The 21,010-nt window shown below is 66.0% G+C and overlaps 1 protein-coding gene across 1 annotated transcript; it reads right to left on the reverse strand.

Moving 5' to 3' along the window:
• Positions 1–10: 10 nt before the first annotated feature.
• SF3B2 (splicing factor 3b subunit 2) lies at positions 11–19,687 on the reverse strand (the record flags this gene model as incomplete). The annotated part of the gene is made up of 12 exons (XM_082501273.1): positions 19,626–19,687; positions 19,239–19,356; positions 18,992–19,086; positions 16,872–16,977; positions 16,666–16,748; positions 15,518–15,715; positions 13,431–13,568; positions 12,433–12,513; positions 8,474–8,701; positions 6,953–7,102; positions 3,504–3,593; positions 11–115 (listed from the first exon to the last, which is right to left on the reverse strand). Coding segments are annotated over exons 2-12 (1,356 nt in total), but the record flags the coding sequence as incomplete, so codon positions are not given.
• Between the last annotated feature and the right edge of the window lie 1,323 nt (positions 19,688–21,010).

Raw genomic sequence — 21,010 nt, forward strand, 5'->3', positions numbered from 1 at the left:
CGGCTCGGGGGGGGATGGGGGAGTTGAGCCCCGGGATTTGAGGGTGGGGGTAGGAGGGGGGGGGGCCGTAGCGCTGCATGGCGATCAGCCACGGGGGGGGCACCTTGTGCGCATTCTGCCGGCACCGGGGGGGGGGGGGTCAGCACCCATGGGTGCCCCTCCGGCACCCACCTACCCCCCCGCCCCCCCCCCCCCCCCAGTCAGCCTCCAGTCCCCCCTGACTCTGGGTGCCCCCCCCCCCCAATTCACCGGCAATGCCTAGGGGGGGACACAGCCCCCCCACCCCACCCCCCCCAGGCTGCCCCCCCTCAGCACCCATGGGTGCCCCCCAGCACCCACTGACATCACCAAGGCACATACCAACCCCCCCCCGGATGAAACTCCAGCCTGGGGTGCCCCCCCAGCACCCATGGGTGCTCCAAGGGCAACCCCAGGGTGTCACACAGCTCCCCCCACCCCTGGTGCCCCCCAGGTCCTCTGGGTGACCCCCCAGCACCCATGGGTGCTCCAAGAGCAAGCCCAGGGCGTCACACAGCTCCCCCCACCCCAGGGTGCCCCCCAGTTCATCTGGGTGCCCCCCAGCACCCATGGGTGCTCCAAGGGCAACCCCAGGGTGTCACACAGCTCCCCCCACCCCTGGTGCCCCCCAGGTCCTCTGGGTGACCCCCCAGCACCCATGGGTGCTCCAAGGGCAAGCCCAGGGCGTCACACAGCTCCCACCACCCCAGGGTGCCCCCCAGGTCATCTGGGTGACCCCCAGCACCCATGGGTGCTCCAAGGGCAACCCCAGGGTGTCACACAGCTCCCCCCACCCCCAGGGCACCCCCCATGCCCTCTGGGTGCCCCCCCAGCACCCATGGGTGCTCCAAGAGCAAGCCCAGGGCGTCACACAGCTCCCCCCACCCCCAGGTGACCCCCCAGCACCCATGGGTGCTCCAAGGACAAGCCCAGGGGGCATCACACAGCTCCCCCCACCCCAGGGTGCCCCCCAGGCCCTCTGGTTGCCCCCCAGCACCCATGGGTGCTCCAAGAACAAGCCCAGGGCGTCACACAGCTCCCCCCACCCCAGGGTGCCCCCCAGTTCATCTGGGTGCCCCCCAGCACCCATGGGTGCTCCAAGGGCAACCCCAGGGTGTCACACAGCTCCCCCCACCCCTGGTGCCCCCCAGGTCCTCTGGGTGACCCCCCAGCACCCATGGGTGCTCCAAGGGCAACCCCAGGGTGTCACACAGCTCCCCCCACCCCAGGTGCCCCCCAGCACCCATGGGTGCTCCAAGAGCAAGCCCAGGGGGCATCACACAGCTCCCCCCACCCCAGGGTGCCCCCCAGGCCCTCTGGTTGCCCCCCAGCACCCATGGGTGCTCCAAGGGCAAGCCCAGGGCGTCACACAGCTCCCCCCACCCCAGGTGCCCCCCAGCACCCATGGGTGCTACAAGGGCAAGCACAGGGTGTCACACAGCTCCACCACCCCCAGGGCACCCCCCATGTCCTCTGGGTGCCCCCCAGCACCCATGGGTGCTCCAAGGGCAACCCCAGGGTGACACAAAGCTCCCCCCACCCCCAGTGTGCCCCCCATGTCCTCTGGGTGCCCCCCAGCACCCATGGGTGCTCCAAGGGCAACCCCAGGGCGTCACACAGCTTCCCCCCACCCCAGGTGACCCCCCAGCACCCATGGGTGCTCCAAGGACAAGCCCAGGGTGACACACAGCTCCCCCCACCCCAGGGTGCCCCCAGGCCCTCTGGTTGCCCCCCAGCACCCATGGGTGCTCCAAGGGCAAGCCCAGGGCATCACACAGCTCCACCCACCCCAGGGTACCCCCCAGGTCATCTGGGTGCCCCCCCAGCACCCATGGGTGCTCCAAGGGCAACCCCAGGGTGTCACACAGCTCCCCCCACCCCCAGGTGCCCCCCAGCACCCATGGGTGCTCCAAGGGCAACCCCAGGGTGTCACACAGCTCCCCCCACCCCCAGGGCACCCCCCATGCCCTCTGGGTGCCCCCCCAGCACCCATGGGTGCTCCAAGAGGAAGCCCAGGGCGTCACACAGCTCCCCCCACCCCCAGGTGACCCCCCAGCACCCATGGGTGCTCCAAGGACAAGCCCAGGGGGCATCACACAGCTCCCCCCACCCCAGGGTGCCCCCCAGGCCCTCTGGTTGCCCCCCAGCACCCATGGGTGCTCCAAGGGCAAGCCCAGGGCGTCACACAGCTCCCACCACCCCAGGGCACCCCCCAGCACCCATGGGTGCTCCAAGGGCAAGCCCAGGGTGACACACAGCTCCCCCCACCCCTGGTGCCCCCCAGGCCCTCTGGGTGACCCCCAGCACCCATGGGTGCTCCAAGAGCAAGCCCAGGGCGTCACACAGCTCCCACCACCCCCAGGTGCCCCCCCAGCACCCATGGGTGCTCCAAGAACAAGCCCAGGGCGTCACACAGCTCCCCCCACCCCTGGTGCCCCCCAGGCCCTCTGGTTGCCCCCCAGCACCCATGGGTGCTCCAAGAGCAAGCCCAGGGCGTCACACAGCTCCCCCCATCCCCAGGTGACCCCCCAGCACCCATGGGTGCTCCAAGGACAAGCCCAGGGGGCATCACACAGCTCCCCCCACCCCAGGTGCCCCCCATGCCCTCTGGGTGCCCCCCCAGCACCCATGGGTGCTCCAAGAACAAGCCCAGGGCGTCACACAGCTCCCCCCACCCCAGGGTGCCCCCCAGGTCCTCTGGGTGACCCCCCAGCACCCATGGGTGCTCCAAGGGCAAGCCCAGGGCGTCACACAGCTCCCACCACCCCAGGGTGCCCCCCAGGTCATCTGGGTGACCCCCAGCACCCATGGGTGCTCCAAGGGCAACCCCAGGGCGTCACACAGCTCCCCCCACCCCAGGGTGCCCCCCAGGCCCTCTGGTTGCCCCCCAGCACCCATGGGTGCTCCAAGAACAAGCCCAGGGCGTCACACAGCTCCCCCCACCCCAGGGTGCCCCCCAGCACCCATGGGTGCTCCAAGAGCAAGCCCAGGGGGCATCACACAGCTCCCCCCACCCCAGGTGCCCCCCAGCACCCATGGGTGCTCCAAGGACAACCCCAGGGTGTCACACAGCTCCCACCACCCCAGGGTGCCCCCCAGGCCCTCTGGTTGCCCCCCAGCACCCATGGGTGCTCCAAGGACAACCCCAGGGTGTCACACAGCTCCCCCCACCCCCAGGGCACCCCCCATGCCCTCTGGGTGCCCCCCCAGCACCCATGGGTGCTCCAAGAGCAACCCCAGGGCGTCACACAGCTCCCCCCACCCCCAGGTGACCCCCCAGCACCCATGGGTGCTCCAAGGACAAGCCCAGGGGGCATCACACAGCTCCCCCCACCCCAGGGTGCCCCCCATGTCCTCTGGGTGATCCCCCAGCACCCATGGGTGCTCCAAGGGCAACCCCAGGGCGTCACACAGCTTCCCCCCACCCCAGGGCACCCTGCAGCACCCAAGGGTGCCCCCCAGCACCCATGGGTGCCCCCGCTCACCGGCCCCACGGGCATGCCCAGGGCGATGCGCAGCTCGTCCGAGAGGTCGCCCGGCTTCTTCTCCTTCAGGCGCGTCTCAAACTCCTTCCCCTGGGGACGGGGACAGCGCGGTGTCACCGGGGGCGTCCCCGAGGGGAAGGGCGGAGGGGACAGGAGCGCGGGGACGTTGGCACGGGGACACTGAGGGACAGGGGGACACCCGCAGGGAGGACGTGGGGACAGCCTTGAGGGGCACAGGGACACTGGTAGAAGGACACGGGGACAACCTTGAAGGACAGATGACGCTGCCTGAAGGACACGGGGACATCCCTGAGGGACATGGGGACACTGCTAGAAGGACACGGGGACAACCTTGAAGGACAGACGATGCTCCCTGAGGGACATGGGGACACTGCTAGAAGGACACGGGGACATCCCTGAGGGACATGGGGACACTGCTAGAAGGACATGGGGACATCCCTGAGGGACACAGGGACAACCTTGAAGGACAGATGATGCTCCCTGAAGGACACGGGGACATCCCTGAGGGACACGGGGACACTGCTAGAAGGACACGGGGACAACCTTGAAGGACAGGGGATGCTGCTTCAGGGACATGGGGACATCCCTGAGGGACACGGGGACAACCTTGAAGGACAGATGATGCTCCCTGAGGGACACGGGGACACTGCTAGAAGGACACGGGGACAACCTTGAAGGACACGGGGACAACCTTGAAGGACAGACGATGCTCCCTGAGGGACATGGGGCCATCCCTGAGGGACACGGGGACAACCTTGAAGGACAGGAGATGCTGCTTCAGGGACATCCCTGAGGGACATGGGGACACTGCTAGAAGGACACGGGGACAACCTCGACGGACACATGATGCTGCCTGAGGGACACGGGGACATCCCTGAGGGACATGGGGACACTGTTAGAAGGACACGGGGACAACCTTGAAGGACAGGAGATGCTGCTTCAGGGACATGGGGACATCCCTGAGGGACACGGGGACACTGCCAGAAGGACACGGGGACAACCTTGAAGGACAGACGATGCTCCCTGAGGGACATGGGGACATCCCTGAGGGACACGGGGACAACCTTGAAGGACAGATGACGCTGCCTGAGGGACATGGGGACACTGCTAGAAGGACACGGGGACAACCTTGAAGGACAGGAGATGCTGCTTCAGGGACATCCCCGAGGGACACGGGGACACTGCTAGAAGGACACGGGGACAACCTTGAAGGACAGGAGATGCTGCTTCAGGGACACGGGGACATCCCTGAGGGACACGGGGACAACCTTGAAGGACAGATGACGCTGCCTGAGGGACATGGGGACACTGCTAGAAGGACACGGGGACAACCTTGAAGGACAGACGATGATGCCTGAGGGACACGAGGACATCCCTGAAGGACATGGGGACACTGCTAGAAGGACACGGGGACAACCTTGAAGGACACAGGGACAACCTTGAAGGACAGACGATGCTCCCTGAGGGACATGGGGACATCCCCGAGGGACATGGGGACACTGCTAGAAGGACACGGGGACATCCCTGAGGGACATGGGGACACTGCTAGAAGGACACGGGGACAACCTTGAAGGACAGACGATGCTGCCTGAGGGACACGGGGACATCCCTGAGGGACATGGGGACACTGCTGGAGGAACACGGTGGCACCATCAGGGGGACAACCTTGAGGGACAGGGGGACATCCTCAGAGGACATGGGGACACACCTGAGTGACACGGGGACACCGCTGGAAGAACAGGGTGGCACCATCAGGGGGGACATGGGGACAACTTTGAAGGACAAGAGAATGCGCCTTAAGGGAGGTGGGGACATCTCTGAGGGACACGAGGACACGGGGGGGGGGGGGCACCTATGGGGTGGGGAGGAGCACCCACGGGTGGGAGAGAAGCACCTATGGGTGGATGGAACACCCATGGGAGAGAAGAACCTATGGGTGGATGGAACACCCATGGGGAGAGCACCCATGGGTGGGGGAGCAGCACCCATGGGGTGGGTGAGGAGGAGCACCCATGGAGGGGAGAAGCACCCACGGGGGAAAGGACCATCTATGGGTGGGGAAGACCACCTATGGGTGGGAGAAGAGCACCTATGGCTGAGAGCGGAGCACCTATGGCTGAGAGAAGACCCAGAGGTGGAAGAGGAGCACCTATGGGTGGGGGGGACCACCTATGGCGTGGGACAGAAGCAGCCATGGGCAAGTGGGGAGCACCCACGGGTGGATGGAGCACCCATAGGGGGGGAGGACCACTCATGGGTGAGAGAGGAGCACCTATGGGTAGGGAAGACCCACGGATGGGAGAGAGGCATCTATGGGAGGGGGGGAGAGGAGCACCCATGGGGAGCACCTATGGGTGGGGAGAACTCATGGGAGGGAGAAGACCACCTATGGGTGGGAGAAGACCACCTATGGGTGGAAGAGGAGCATCTATGGGTGGGAGAAGACCACCTATGGGTGGAAGAGGAGCACCCACGGGTTGGGAGGACCCATGGGTGGGGGAGCAACCCCATGGGTGGGCGAGAAGCACCCATGGGTGGGGAGAGGAGCACCCATGGGGGACCACCTATGGGTGGGGAGAACTCATGGGAGGGAGAAGACCACCTATGGGTGGGAGAGGAGCATCTATGGGTGGGAGAAGACCACCTATGGGTGGAAGAGGAGCATCTATGGGTGGAAGAGGAGCACCCACGGGTTGGGAGGACCCATGGGTGGGGGAGCAACCCCATGGGTGGGCGAGAAGCACCCATGGGTGGGGAGAGGAGCACCCATGGGGGACCACCTACGGGTGGGGAGAACTCATGGGAGGGAGAAGACCACCTATGGGTGGGAGAGGAGCATCTATGGGTGGGAGAAGACCACCTATGGGTGGAAGAGGAGCATCTATGGGTGGAAGAGGAGCACCCACGGGTTGGGAGGACCCATGGGTGGGGGAGCAACCCCATGGGTGGGCGAGAAGCACCCATGGGTGGGGAGAGGAGCACCCATGGGGGACCACCTACGGGTGGGGAGAACTCATGGGAGGGAGAAGACCACCTATGGGTGGGAGAGGAGCATCTATGGGTGGGAGAAGACCACCTATGGGTGGAAGAGGAGCATCTATGGGTGGGAGAGGAGCACCCACGGGTTGGGAGGACCCATGGGTGGAGGAGTAACCCCATGGGTGGGCGAGAAGCACCCATGGGTGGGGAGAGGAGCACCCATGGGGGACCACCTATGGGTGGGGAGAGGAGCACCCATGGGGGACCACCTATGGGTGGGGAGAGGAGCACCCATGGGGGACCACCTATGGGTGGGAAAGGAGCATCTATGGGTGGGAGAAGACCACCTATGGGTGGAAGAGGAGCATCTATGGGTGGAAGAGGAGCACCCACGGGTTGGGAGGACCCATGGGTGGGGGAGAGGTGCACCCATGGGTGGGGGTGCCCACCTCGTAGTAGAGGTCGCCGTGGATGGTGAGTTTGGGCTTCGTCTGCCACTTGAAGAAGGCGTCGTGGAGCTTCTGGTAATCGATGTCGATTTTGCCCATCTTGGGACGAACCTTCTCCCGCATCTTCGACTTCATCGTCTTCTGCTCCTCCTGTGGCACAGGGGGGACACACGGGGACAAGGAGGGGTTGGGGACACCCGGAGTGTCCTCAACACCCCCGTGGGGACACCCAGGGTGTCCCCAAAACCCTTCTCGACACCCATAAGTTGTCCAAAAGCCTGGAGGAGCAACTAGAGGTTCTCCACGATGGACCAAGGGGTGGCCAAAGCCACTCTGGGTTGTCCCCGACCCTGGGGACACAGCCAGAGGTCCCAAGGGGACACCCACAGATCCCTGGGGTGTCCCCAACACCCCAGGGGGACACCCAGAGGTCCCAGGGGACAGTGTCCCCCAGGGTGTCCCCAACAGATGGGCAACTGTCCTCCCAGATGGGCGCCTACGACGTCCCCAAAGTCCCAAATGTCCGACCACGATGTCCCCAAAGTCTCCAACATCGAACTATGGTCTCCAAAGCCCCACACGAGCACCTATGGCACCCACAAAGTCCAGGATGGACACCTATGGTGCCCCAAAGCCTCCAACGTCCAACTATGGTCTCCAAAGCTCCACACGAGCACCTATGGCACCCACAAAGTCCAGGATGGACACCTATGGTGCCCCAAAACCTCCAACGTTCAACTATGGTCTTCAGAACCCCAGACGGGCACCTATGGCACTCCCAAAGCCCCAGATGGGCACCTTTGATGTCCTCAAAGCCCCGGATGGCCAACCCTGAAGTCCCCAAAGCCCCCAACATCCAACTATGGTCTCCAGAACCCCAAATAGGCACCTATGACACCCCAAAAAACCCAGATGGGCACCTTTGATGTCCAACCATGAAGTCCTCAAAGCCCCCAACATCCAACTATGGTCTCCAGAACCCCAGACAGGCACCTATGACACCCCAAAAAGCCCAGATGGGCACCTTTGATGTCCTCAAAGCCCCGGATGGCCAACCGTGAAGTCCCCAAAGCCCCCAGCATCCAACTACGGTCTCCAGAACCCCAGACAGGCACCTATGACACCCCCAAAAAGCCAAGATGAGCACCTTTGTTGTCCAACCCTGAAGTCCTCAAAGCCCCCAACATCCAACTATGGTCTCCAGAGCCCCAGACGGGCACCTACGACACCCAAAAAACCCCAGATGGGCACCTTTGATGTCCTCAAAGCCCCAAACATCCACCCACGACGTCCAACTATGGTCTACCACAACCCCAAATGGGCGCTTATAGCACCCCCAAAGCCCCAGATGGGCACCTTTGATATCCTCCAAGTCCCAAACGTCCAACCGTGACGCCTCCGAAGCTCCAGCTGTCCACCTCCAACATCCCCAAAGCCCAAAACGAGCACCTACGACCTCCCCAAATCCCCAGGTGGGCCTCCCCAAAGCCCTCCAGGGTGACACCGCGGGGGATGTCCCACCTTCTCCTGCAGGGCCTCGCGCATCTCCTGGATGCCGGTGCGCTTGATGAAGTCGGGCAGCTCGAAGGGGGGCTTCTCGATGCCCCTCTTGCCCTGCAGGTACTTGCGCTTGAAGCACCAGTGCCGGGGCACTGGGACCGAGTTGCGGGTGGCCTTGAGGTGCACCAAAAGTTTGGGATCCTGTGCCGTCACGTCGTGCATCTCCACCACGTCCGGACGGGCCACCAGCTGTGGGGACAGTTGGGTCATGGGGTTGGTAGGAGAAGAAAAAGAGATAGAGAAGCCCAAGGTGGCGTTAGGGACGCTGGTGGGGTGACAAGGGGAACACTGGAGGCTTCAAGGTGGCACCAGTAAGCTCCATAGTTGGGTACAGAGAAGCCCACGGTGGCACTAGTGTCCCTGGTAGGGTCTCAAGGGGAACGTATGGCACCTCATGGTGGCACTGGTGTCCCCAGTGGGGTCCCAAAGCAGCCACAGGGCGCCCCAGGGTGGCACCAGAGCACCCAAGAAGCTTCACGGTTGGGCTCAGGCACCCCAGGGTGGCACCGATGTCCCCAACGGGGTCCCAAAGCAGCCACAGGGCGCCCCAGGGTGGCACCAGAGCACCCAAGAAGCTTCATGGTTGGGCTCAGGCACCCCAGGGTGGCACCGATGTCCCCAACTAGGTCCCAAAGCAGCCACAGGGCGCCCCAGGGTGGCACCAGAGCACCCAAGAAGCTTCACGGTTGGGCTCAGGCACCCCAGGGTGGCACCGATGTCCCCAGCGGGGTCCCAAAGCAGCCACAGGGCGCCCCAGGGTGGCACCAGAGCACCCAAGAAGCTTCATGGTTGGGCTCAGGCACCCCAGGGTGGCACCGATGTCCCCAACGGGGTCCCAAAGCAGCCACAGGGCGCCCCAGGGTGGCACCAGAGCACCCAAGAAGCTTCATGGTTGGGCTCAGGCACCCCAGGGTGGCACCGATGTCCCCAACTAGGTCCCAAAGCAGCCACAGGGCGCCCCAGGGTGGCACCAGAGCACCCAAGAAGCTTCACGGTTGGGCTCAGGCACCCCAGGGTGGCACCGATGTCCCCAGCGGGGTCCCAAAGCAGCCACAGGGCGCCCCAGGGTGGCACCAGAGCACCCAAGAAGCTTCATGGTTGGGCTCAGGCACCCCAGGGTGGCACCGATGTCCCCAACGGGGTCCCAAAGCAGCCACAGGGCGCTCCAGGGTGGCACCAGAGCACCCAAGAAGCTTCACGGTTGGGCTCAGGCACCCCAGGGTGGCACCGATGTCCCCAGCGGGGTCCCAAAGCAGCCACAGGGTGCCCCAGGGTGGCACCAGAGCACCCAAGAAGCTTCATGGTTGGGCTCAGGCACCCCAGGGTGGCACCGATGTCCCCAACGGGGTCCCAAAGCAGCCACAGGGCGCTCCAGGGTGGCACCAGAGCACCCAAGAAGCTTCACGGTTGGGCTCAGGCACCCCAGGGTGGCACCGATGTCCCCAACGGGGTCCCAAAGCAGCCACAGGGCGCCCCAGGGTGGCACCAGAGCACCCAAGAAGCTTCATGGTTGGGCTCAGGCACCCCAGGGTGGCACCGATGTCCCCAACGGGGTCCCAAAGCAGCCACAGGGCGCCCCAGGGTGGCACCAGAGCACCCAAGAAGCTTCATGGTTGGGCTCAGGCACCCCAGGGTGGCACCGATGTCCCCAACGGGGTCCCAAAGCAGCCACAGGGCGCCCCAGGGTGGCACCAGAGCACCCAAGAAGCTTCATGGTTGGGCTCAGGCACCCCAGGGTGGCACCGATGTCCCCAACGGGGTCCCAAAGCAGCCACAGGGCGCCCCAGGGTGGCACCAGAGCACCCAAGAAGCTTCACGGTTGGGCTCAGGCACCCCAAGGTGGCACCGATGTCCCCAACGGGGTCCCAAAGCAGCCACAGGGCGCCCCAGGGTGGCACCAGAGCACCCAAGAAGCTTCATGGTTGGGCTCAGGCACCCCAAGGTGGCACTGGTGTCCCCAGTGGGGTCCCAAAGCAGCCACAGGGCGCCCCAGGGTGGCACCAGAGCACCCAAGAAGCTTCACGGTTGGGCTCAGGCACCCCAGGGTGGCACCGATGTCCCCAACGGGGTCCCAAAGCAGCCACAGGGCGCCCCAGGGTGGCACCAGAGCACCCAAGAAGCTTCACGGTTGGGCTCAGGCACCCCAGGGTGGCACCGATGTCCCCAACGGGGTCCCAAAGCAGCCACAGGGTGCCCCAAGCTGCCACCAGTGTGCCAAATTGAAGAGCAGCCACCCCAGGGTGGCACTAGGGGACCTGCTGGGGTGACAAGATGAACATCAAAGGACCCAAGGTGCCACCAGAGAGCTTCGTGGTGGGGCAAAGGCACCCCAGGGTGGCACTGATGTCCCCAGTGGGGTCCCAAGGCAGCCACAGGGTGCCCCACGTTGGCACTGCTGCCCCGAGACCTTCATGGTTGGGGCACAGACACCCCAAGGTGGCACTAGTGTCCCCGATCCTCTTCATGGTTGGGCATAAGCCACCCTGGGGTGGCACAAGTGTCCCCGAGAACCCCACGGGGAACATCGGGCACCCCAAGGTGACACCAGTGTCCCCAAGAGGCTCCCAAACGGCACACTGGGCACCCAAGGGTGACACCGCTGTCCCCAGCAGGCCCCCTGAGCAGGCATGCAGGACCCCAAGGTGGCACTAGGGTCCCCAAGGTGACCCCCCTGCAGGCACACAGCACCCAGGGTGGCACTAGTGTCCCCAAGGTGACACCCCTGCAGTCACACAGCACCCAGGGTGGCACTAGTGTCCCCAAGAAGCCACAGGTGACCCTACCTGGGCACAAGGGACCTTCACTGTCCCTAAGGTGGGCACAGGCCATCATGCCTGGGGTGGCGCAGCTGTCCCCAGCCGGGCTCACAAGGGACACGGGTGTCCCCACGTGCCCCAGGGCACCTCAGCTGTCCCCAGCCGGGCTCCCAAGGGACACGGGTGTCCCCACGTCCCCCAGGGCACCTCAGCTGTCCCCAGCCGGGCTCCCAAGGGACACGGGTGTCCCCACGTCCCCCAGGGCACCTCAGCTGTCCCCAGCCGGGCTCCCAAGGGACACGGGTGTCCCCACGTCCCCCAGGGCACCTCAGCTGTCCCCAGCCGGGCTCCCAAGGGACACGGGTGTCCCCACGTCCGCCAGGACACCTCAGCTGTCCCCAGCCGGGCTCCCAAGGGACACGGGTGTCCCCACGTCCCCCAGGACACCTCAGCTGTCCCCAGCCGGGCTCCCAAGGGACACGGGTGTCCCCACGTCCCCCAAAACACCTCAGCTGTCCCCAGCCGGGCTCCCAAGGGACACGGGTGTCCCCACGTCCCCCAAAACACCTCAGCTGTCCCCAGCCGGGCTCCCAAGGGACACGGGTGTCCCCACGTCCCCCAAAATACCTCAGCTGTCCCCAGCCGGGCTCCCAAGGGACACGGGTGTCCCCACGTCCCCCAAAACACCTCAGCTGTCCCCAGCTGGGCTCCCGAGGGACACGGGTGTCCCCACGTCCCCCAGGACACCTCAGCTGTCCCCAGCCGGGCTCCCAGGGGACACGGGTGTCCCCACGTCCCCCAGGGCACCTCAGCTGTCCCCAGCCGGGCTCCCAAGGGACACGGGTGTCCCCACGTCCCCCAAAACACCTCAGCTGTCCCCAGCCGGGCTCCCAAGGGACACGGGTGTCCCCACGTCCCCCAGGACACCTCAGCTGTCCCCAGCCGGGCTCCCAAGGGACACGGGTGTCCCCACGTCCCCCAGGGCACCTCAGCTGTCCCCAGCCGGGCTCCCAGGGGACACAGGGTCCCACACCACCGCTGTCCCCAACCTCTGGGTGCCACCCAGCTTTCCGTGTCCACCGTGTCCCTGCCCCACGGACACAGGGTGACGCGCCACTCGGGGGACAGGGATGGGGACAAGGACGCATCCCCAGGGGTTGTCACCTGCTTCAGCTCGGCCACGGTGAAGCGGTTCATGCGCCGCAGCTTCTTCTTGGAGAGTTTGGGGACCTCCGGCTTCTTCTCCTGTGGGGACATCAGTGAGGTGGCACCAGCCGGGTGGCACCCATGGGGTGGCACCTGGTTGCTGCCAGGCCGTGATGGCACCCAGCCACTGTCCCTGTCACCGTCCCCCACCCCAGAACCCCTCACGTCACCCCGATCCCCATCCCAGACTCCCTCCTGCCACCCACGTCCCCACCCCTGACCCCTTCGTGTCACCCATGGCCACCCCAGGGGATTGTCCCCACCCCAGAGCCCCTCATGTCACCCGTGTCCCCACCACAGAGCCCCTTCTGACACCCACGTGTCCCCACACCCCTATGGCCACCCCAGGGACTGTCCCCACCCCACAACCTCTGCTGTCACCACTGTCCCCACCCCAGAGCCCCTCGTGCCACCCACGGCCACCACAGACACTGTCCCCACCAAAGCCTCTCTTGTCACCTCCATCCCCGCTCCAGAACCCCTTCTAACACCCCCGTCCCCACCCCAGAGCCCCTCCTGTCACCCGTGTCCCCTACCACGGCCACCACAGGGGCTGTCCCCACCCCAGAGCCCCTCCTGTCACCACTGTCCCCACCCCAGAACCCCTCACGTCACCCCGATCCCCACCCCAGACTCCCTCCTGCCACCCACGTCCCCACCCCTCACCCCTTCGTGTCACCCATGGCCACCCCAGGGGATTGTCCCCACCCCAGAGCCCCTCGTGTCACCCGTGTCCCCTACCACGGCCACCACAGGGGCTGTCCCCACCCCGGCCCCCCTCCCATCTCACCCCCGTGCCCACCTCCCACCGTGTCCCCAACCCCCCAGCGACGTCCCCAAGCGGGGACCAGCTCGCCGCTGTCACCCGCTGCTCCTCTTCCTCCCCGTTGGGGGGGGTGGGTGTGTGTCATCCCCCCCCCCGGGCGATGTCACCGCCGTGTCCCCCCCCCCAGGACCTGCTCGTCCTCGGAGCTGTCGTCCTCGCTGCCCTTGTGCCCGTCCTCGAAGCCCTTCTTTTTGGGGACGGTGGCACTTTCCGGCCTGTCCGCCTTGTCCGGTTCCTTCTCTTTGTCCTTCTTCACGTCATCCGTCAGCTGTGAGGAAAGGGGGGGACACATGAGGGGGGGTGTCAGAGACACCCCGGGGTGCTGCCACCCCCCCCCAGCACCCATGGGTGCTCCCCACCCACCAAAACGCCACCTTAAAGGCACCAAAAATGTCCCTAAAAGAGACAATTTCCCACCTGTGGGTGCAGCCGGGTGACACTGGGGGACACCCCAGGGTGCTGCCACCCTCCAGCGTGGGCACGACCCCCAAAATGCCAAAAATCCCCCCAAAAAAGGCTCTGTGACACCCACGGGTGCAGCTCAAGGACACCCCGGGGTGCTGCCACCCCCCCAGCACCCACTGGGCGCCCTCCAGCATGGGCACGACCCCCAAAACGCCAAAAATCCCCCCGAAAAAAGGCTCTGTGACACCCATGGGTGCTGCCACCCCCCCCAGCACCCATGGGTGCCCCCCACCCACCAAAACGCCACCTTAAAGGCACCAAAAATGTCCCTAAAAGAGACAATTTCCCACCTGTGGGTGCGGCCGAGTGACACTCGGGGACACCCCAAGGGGCTGCTGCCCCCCCCCAGCACCCATGGGTGCCCCCACCCGCGCCCCCACCCCAAGTCCCGCCTTTAAAACACCAAAAATTCCACCAAAAATGGCACCCTGTCACCCATGGGTGCAGCCAGGTGACACTGGGGGACACCCCGGGGTGCTGCCACCCTCCAGCGTGGGCACAACCCCCAAAACGCCAAAAATCCCCCAAAAAAAGGCTCTCTGACACCCATGGGTGCCGCTCAAGGACATCCCCGGGGTGCTGCCACCCCCCCCAGCACCCACTGGGCGCCCTCCAGCATGGGCACGACCCCCAAAACGCCAAAAATCCCCCCAAAAAAGGCTCTGTGACACCCATGGGTGCCGCTCAAGGACACCCCGGGGTGCTGCCACCCCCCCCAGCACCCATGGGTGCCCCCCACCCACCAAAACGCCACCTTAAAGGCACCAAAATTATCCCTAAAAGAGACAATTTCCCAACCGCGGGTGCAGCTGAGTGACACTCGGGGACACCCCAAGGGGCTGCTGCCCCCCCCCAGCACCCATGGGTGCCCCCACCCACACCGCCACCCTGAGTCCCACCTTTAAAACACCAAAAATCCCACCAAAAATGACACCCTGTCACCCACGGGCGCAGCCGGGTGACACTCGGGGACACCCCAGGGTGCTGCCACCCTCCAGCGTGGGCACGACCCCCAAAACGCCAAAAATCCCCCCAAAAAAGGCTCTCTGACACCCATGGGTGCAGCTCAGGGACACCCCGGGGTGCTGCCACCCCCCCCAGCACCCACTGGGCGCCCTCCAGCATGGGCACGACCCCCAAAACGCCAAAAATCCCCCCCAAAAAAGGCTCTGTGACACCCATGGGTGCTGCCACCCCCCCCCAGCACCCATGGGTGCCCCCCACCCACCAAAACGCCACCTTAAAGGCACCAAAAATGTCCCTAAAAGAGACAATTTCCCACTCGCGGGTGCAGCCGAGTGACACTCGGGGACACCCCAAGGGGCTGCTGCCCCCCCCCAGCACCCATGGGTGCCCCCACCCACACCGCCACCAGGAGTCCCACCTTTAAAACACCAAAAATCCCACCAAAAATGACACCCTGTCACCCACGGGTGCAGCCGGGTGACACTCGGGGACACCCCAGGGTGCTGCCACCCTCCAGCGTGGGCACGACCCCCAAAACGCCAAAAATCCCCCCGAAAAAAGGCTCTGTGACACCCATGGGTGCTGCCACCCCCCCCAGCACCCATGGGTGCCCCCCACCCACCAAACCACCACCTTAAAAGCACCAAAAATATTCCTAAACCAGAAAATTTGTCACTTAAGAGGAGCGACGTAGCGACACGCAGAAGCACCCCGGGGTGCTGCCACCCCCCCCCCCCCGCACCCCCCCAGCACCCATGGGTGCCCCCCCCCCCCCCTTAAAAATACCTTAAAAGCCTCAAAAATCCTCTTAAAAAAGACGAAATTGGGGTCGTAGATCTCGGGCTCTTCGGTGACGTACTCGATCTCCACCGGGGGGGTGTCCCCGGGGGTCTCGGGGTCCCCCCTGGGGGGGGCAGGAGCCCCTTCCCGGGCCCCCCCCCGCCCCCGTTTCTTCTTCTTGCGGTTGCGGCGCTTGCGGTTGCGCTGGAGGGGGGGGGGGGGGACGACACACACATGACACACACACAAAAGGGACATGATGGGGACCCCCCCCCCAAGGATCAGGACACCCACCCCCCCCCCCCCAGGGACCCTCTGGGCAGGATTAGGACCCCCCCGGGACCCTGTGGGCAGGATTAGGCCCCCCCAAACACAATCGGACCCCCCCCAGGGACCCTCTGGGCAGGATTAGGCCCCTCCAAACAGGATCGGACCCCCCCAGACAGGATCTCGACCCCCCCCCAGGAACCCTCTGGGCAGGATCTGACCCCCCCAAACAGGATCGGACCCCCCCCAAACAGGATCTCGACCCCCCCCAGGAACCCTGTGAGCAGGATTAGCCCCCCCCAAACAGATTCCGGACCCCCCCAAGGACCCTGTGGGCAGGATCTGACCCCCCCAAACACGATGTGTGTGTCCCCCCAGGGACCCTCTGGGCAGGATCTGACCCCCCCAAACAGGATCAGGCCCCCCCCAAACAGGATCTCGACCCCCCCCCAGGGACCCTGTGGGCAGGATCCGGACCCCCCCAGGGACCCTCTGGGCAGGATTAGGCCCCCCCAGACAAGATTAGGACCCCCCCAGGGACCCTCTGGGCAGGATTAGCCCCCCCTAAACAGGATCCGGACCCCCCCAGGGACCCTCTGGGCAGGATCTGACCCCCCCGAAACAAGATCAGGACCCCCCCAGACAGGATCTCGACCCCCCCCAGGGACCCTGTGGGCAGGATCTGACCCCCCCAAACAGGATCCGGACCCCCCCAGGGTCCCTCCAGGCAGGATGTAGCCCCCCCCCTCCCCCGAACAACCCCTGAGTACAAACAGACACCTCTCAGGGCCAACATCACCCCCCTCCCACCCCCCCATCCCCCCCCCCCCGACCCCCAGGGCCCCCCCAACCCCGTGATGGGGGGGGGGGGCCGCCCCCCTCCCCACCTCCTTTTTGGACAACCCGGAGTCCTCCTCCGCTTCCGAAGCCGACGCGGACGCCCGCAGATCCGTCTCCATCTCATCCTCGGCTGCGGGGACATCGCCGGGTAGAGAGGGGGGGGGACACGGTGAGAAGGTGAAGGGGGGTCTGGGTGCTGTGCCCCCCCCCCCAGGAGCACCCATGGGTGCTGGGGGGGGGGGTGGGGACTCACCGGAGAGCCCCGGAACGGTGACCAGTTCCTCCTGTCGGATCTCCTTCAGCTGTAGGATCTTCTCCAGCGCCTGCGGGATCTTGGGGCCCACGGTGGGGTCATCCGGCTGGGGGGGGGGACACACATGACGAGGGGGGGGGGACACGATGACAATCAGGGGACGCAGGTGCCCAGGAGACCCCCAACCCCCACCCCGAGAACCCCCATCTACCTGGAAAAAGTGGGTGTCCAAAAGACACACCCCTCCCCCCCCCCAAAGGGATACCCAGGAGTCGGGTGACACCCCCACCCCCCCCGCCCAAAAAAAAAAGGGACCTCAAGTGTCGAGGTGACCCCCCCCCAAAAAGGAACCCCGACATCTGGGTGACACTCCCTCCCCCCCCAAAAAAAAGAAACCTCATCATCTGGGTGACCCCCCCCAAAAAAAGGGAACCCCACCATCTCTGTGACCCCCCCCCCCCAAAAAAAGGGAACCCCCCCCATCTCTGTGACCCCCCCCCCCAAAAGGAACCTTATCATTTAGGTGACCACCCCCCCCCCCTCAAAAAAGAAACCTCATCATCTGGGTGACCCCCCCCCCCAAAAGGAACCTCATCATCTGGGTGACCCCCCCCCCTAAAAAAAGGGAACCCCCCACCCCGGAGCCACCCCCCCCAAAGGAACAGGACCCCCCCCCTAAAAAAGAGACCCCCCCACCCCAGAGCCACCCCCCCCAAAGGAACAGGACCCCCCCCTAAAAATGAGACCCCCCCCACCCTGTAACCTCCCCCACAAAGTAACAGGACCCCCCCCACTCTGAAGCCACCCCCCAAAAAGGAACAGGACCCCCCCCCAAAGAAGGGACCCCCCCCAAAGGAACAGGACCCCCCCCTAAAAAAGGGACCCCCCCACCCCGGAGCCCCCCCCCAAAGGAACAGACCCCCTCCCACTCTGAAACCACCCCCCCAAAAAGAACAGGACCCCCCCCCAAAGAAGGGACCCCCCCCAAAGGAACAGAGCCCCCCCCCCCCCAAAAAAGGGACCCCCCCCACCCCGGAGCCCCCCCCCAAAGGAACAGGACCCCCCCCACTCTGAAACCACCCCCCCAAAGGAACAGAGCCCCCCCCCCCCCCTAAAAAAGGGACCCCCCCCACCCCAGAGCCCCCCCCCAAAGGAACAGGACCCCCCCCACTCTGAAACCACCCCCCCCAAAGGACCAGGACCCCCCCCCCCCAAAAAAGGACACCCCCCAAAAGACCAGGACCCCCCCCCCACCCTGGAACCACCCCCCCAAAGGAACAGGAACAGGACCCCCCCCCAAAAGAAAGGACCCCCCCCACACTGTAACCACCCCCCCAAAGGAACAGGGCCCCCCCCTAAAAAAGGACCCCCCCACCCCAAAGGACCAGGACCCCCCCCACCCCGGAGCCCCCCCCCCAAAGGAACAGACCTCCTCCCACTCTGAAACCACCCCCCCAAAAGGAACAGGACCCCCCCCAAAGAAGGGACCCCCCCCAAAGGAACAGAGCCCCCCCCCCCCCCAAAAAAGGGACCCCCCCCACCCCGGAGCCCCCCCCAAAGGAACAGGACCCCCCCCACTCTGAAACCACCCCCCCAAAGGAACAGAGCCCCCCCCCCCCTAAAAAAGGGACCCCCCCCACCCCAGAGCCCCCCCCCAAAGGAACAGGACCCCCCCCACTCTGAAACCACCCCCCCCAAAGGACCAGGACCCCCCCCCCAAAAAAAGACACCCCCTAAAAGACCAGGACCCCCCCCACCCTGGAACCACCCCCCCAAAGAAACAGGAACAGGACCCCCCCCCAAAAGAAAGGACCCCCCACACACTGTAACCACCCCCCCAAAGGAACAGGGCCCCCCCCTAAAAAAGGAACCCCCCCACCCCCCCAAGGACCAGGACCCCCCCTAAAAAAGGACCCCCCCACCCCAAAGGACCAGGACCCCCCCCACCCCGGAGCCACCCCCCCAAAGGAACAGCCCCCCCCCCTAAAAATGGGACACCCCCCACCCTGGAGCCACCCCCCCAAAGGAACAGGACCCCCCCAAAAAAGGGACCCCCCCACCCCGGAGCCCCCCCCCCAAAGGACCAGGACCCCCCCCCCCCTAAAAAAAGAGACACCCACCTCTCGGCTCTCCTCGCCGGGGGGGGGCGGGGGCCCGCGGGGGCGGGAGGCGCCCATGGGCACGCCGGGCATGGGGGCACCCATGGGTGCAGTGCCTGTGGGGGGGGGGGGGCACAGTTACACCCAGGGTGGGGGGTGACACACACACAAAGCGGTGGCACTGTGTCACCCCTCTGTGTCGTCCCCCCCCCTCCCCAGTTCTAAAATAAGGGGGGGGGACATCTTGGGGGGGAGGGGTGACACTCACCTCGGGGGGGGAGGGGTGCCCGGGCACCCATGGGTGCCACCTCGGGGGGGGGTCGGGGCACGGCGGGTGTCAATTTGGCCATCTCCTGCTGCCTCTCCTGTTCCAGCAGCACCGCCGCCTGTGGGGACAACCCCGGGTGACACCAGCGCCCGCGGGTGACACCAGCACCCATGGGTGCCCCCAGCACCCATGGGTGCCCCTACGGCCACCGCTGTCCCCAACCCCCCCCCCCAACTATGTTCTTCTCTATACCCCATCTCTACAGGGTGGCGTTGTCCCCACCCCCCCCGCGATGTCACCGCACCCATGGGTGGCCCTCAGCCTGTCCCCGCACCCATGGGTGCCCCCCCACCCCCACCCATGGGTGACCCCCCCCCCCATTGTCACCCGTTTCTGCTGCTCCAGCAGCTCCTGCTCCTTGGTCTTGTCCCCAAATGGGTGCTGTCCCTGGGGGGGGGGGTGACAATCTGACGTCACTCATGGCACCTATGGGTGCCCGAACCACCCCCCCCCCCCAGCAGCACCCATAGGTGCTCTTTGTCTGCACAGAGCCCCCCCCGCAGCACCCATAGGTGCCCCCACCACCCAACAACCCCAAAAGAGCCTCTTAACGCACCCGATTCCCCCAATAAGCCCCCCAAAATGCCCCCCCCCCAACACCCCCCCCCCATGCCACCTCCATTCCCCCCCACCCCATTTCCCCCCCACCCCCCCAACAGCCCCATAGAACCCCACTAACCCCCCCAAACACCCCCAATCCCCCCCAACCCCCCCCCCGCAGCAGCCCCCCACCCAAGGGTGCCCCCCCCACGCATGTCCCCCCCCCATGTTCCCCCCCCAGGTGCCCCCCACCCCCCCAACAGCCCCATAGAACCCCACTAACCCCCCCAAAGACCCCCACATACCCCCCAAACTCCCTCTGCTGCCCCCCCCCACCCCCCCCGCAGCAGCCCCCCACCCATGGGTGCCCCCCCCATGCATGTCCCCCCCCACATTCCCCCCCCACCCCCCCAACAGCCCCATAGAACCCCACTAACCCCCCCAAACACTCCCTCATACCCCCCAAACTCCCTCTGCTGCCCCCCCCCCCCCCCCCACCCACAGCAGCCCCCCACCCATGGCTGTCACCCCCCCACCCATGGGTGCCCCCCCCCCCCAGCATGTCCCCCCCCCCCCACGTTCCCCCCCCAGGTGCCCCCCACCCCCCCAACAGCCCCACAGCACCCCACTAAACCCCCCCAAACACCCCCTCATACCCCCCAAACTCCCTCTGCTCCCCCCCCCCCCCCCGCAGCAGCCCCCCACCCATGGCTGCCCCCCCCCCCCCCAGCATGTCCCCCCCAGCATGCCCCCCCCCCACATTCCCCCCCCAGGTGCCCCCCCCCTCCCAACAGCCCCATAGAACCCCACTAAACCCCCCAGACACCCCCTCATACCCCCCAAACTCCCTCTGCTGCCCCCCCCCCCCCCCAGCCTCCCCCACCCATGGCTGCCCCACCCACCCACCCATAGGTGCCCCCCCCCACATTCCCCCCCCACCCCCCCAACAGCCCCATACAACCCCACTAACCCCCCCAGACACCCCCTCATACCCCCCAAACTCCCTCTGCTCCCCCCCCCCCCCCCCCGCAGCAGCCCCCCACCCATGGCTGCCCCCCCCACACATGGGTGCCCCCCCCATGCATGTCCCCCCCCCACATTCCCCCCCCAACAGCCCCATAGAACCCCACTAAACCCCCCAAACACCCCCTCATACCCCCCAAACTCCCTCT

The sequence above is a fragment of the Vanellus vanellus genome, assembly GCF_965231255.1.
Source record: "Vanellus vanellus genome assembly, contig: HAP1_SCAFFOLD_2023, whole genome shotgun sequence".
Lineage (NCBI taxonomy): Eukaryota > Metazoa > Chordata > Aves > Charadriiformes > Charadriidae > Vanellus > Vanellus vanellus.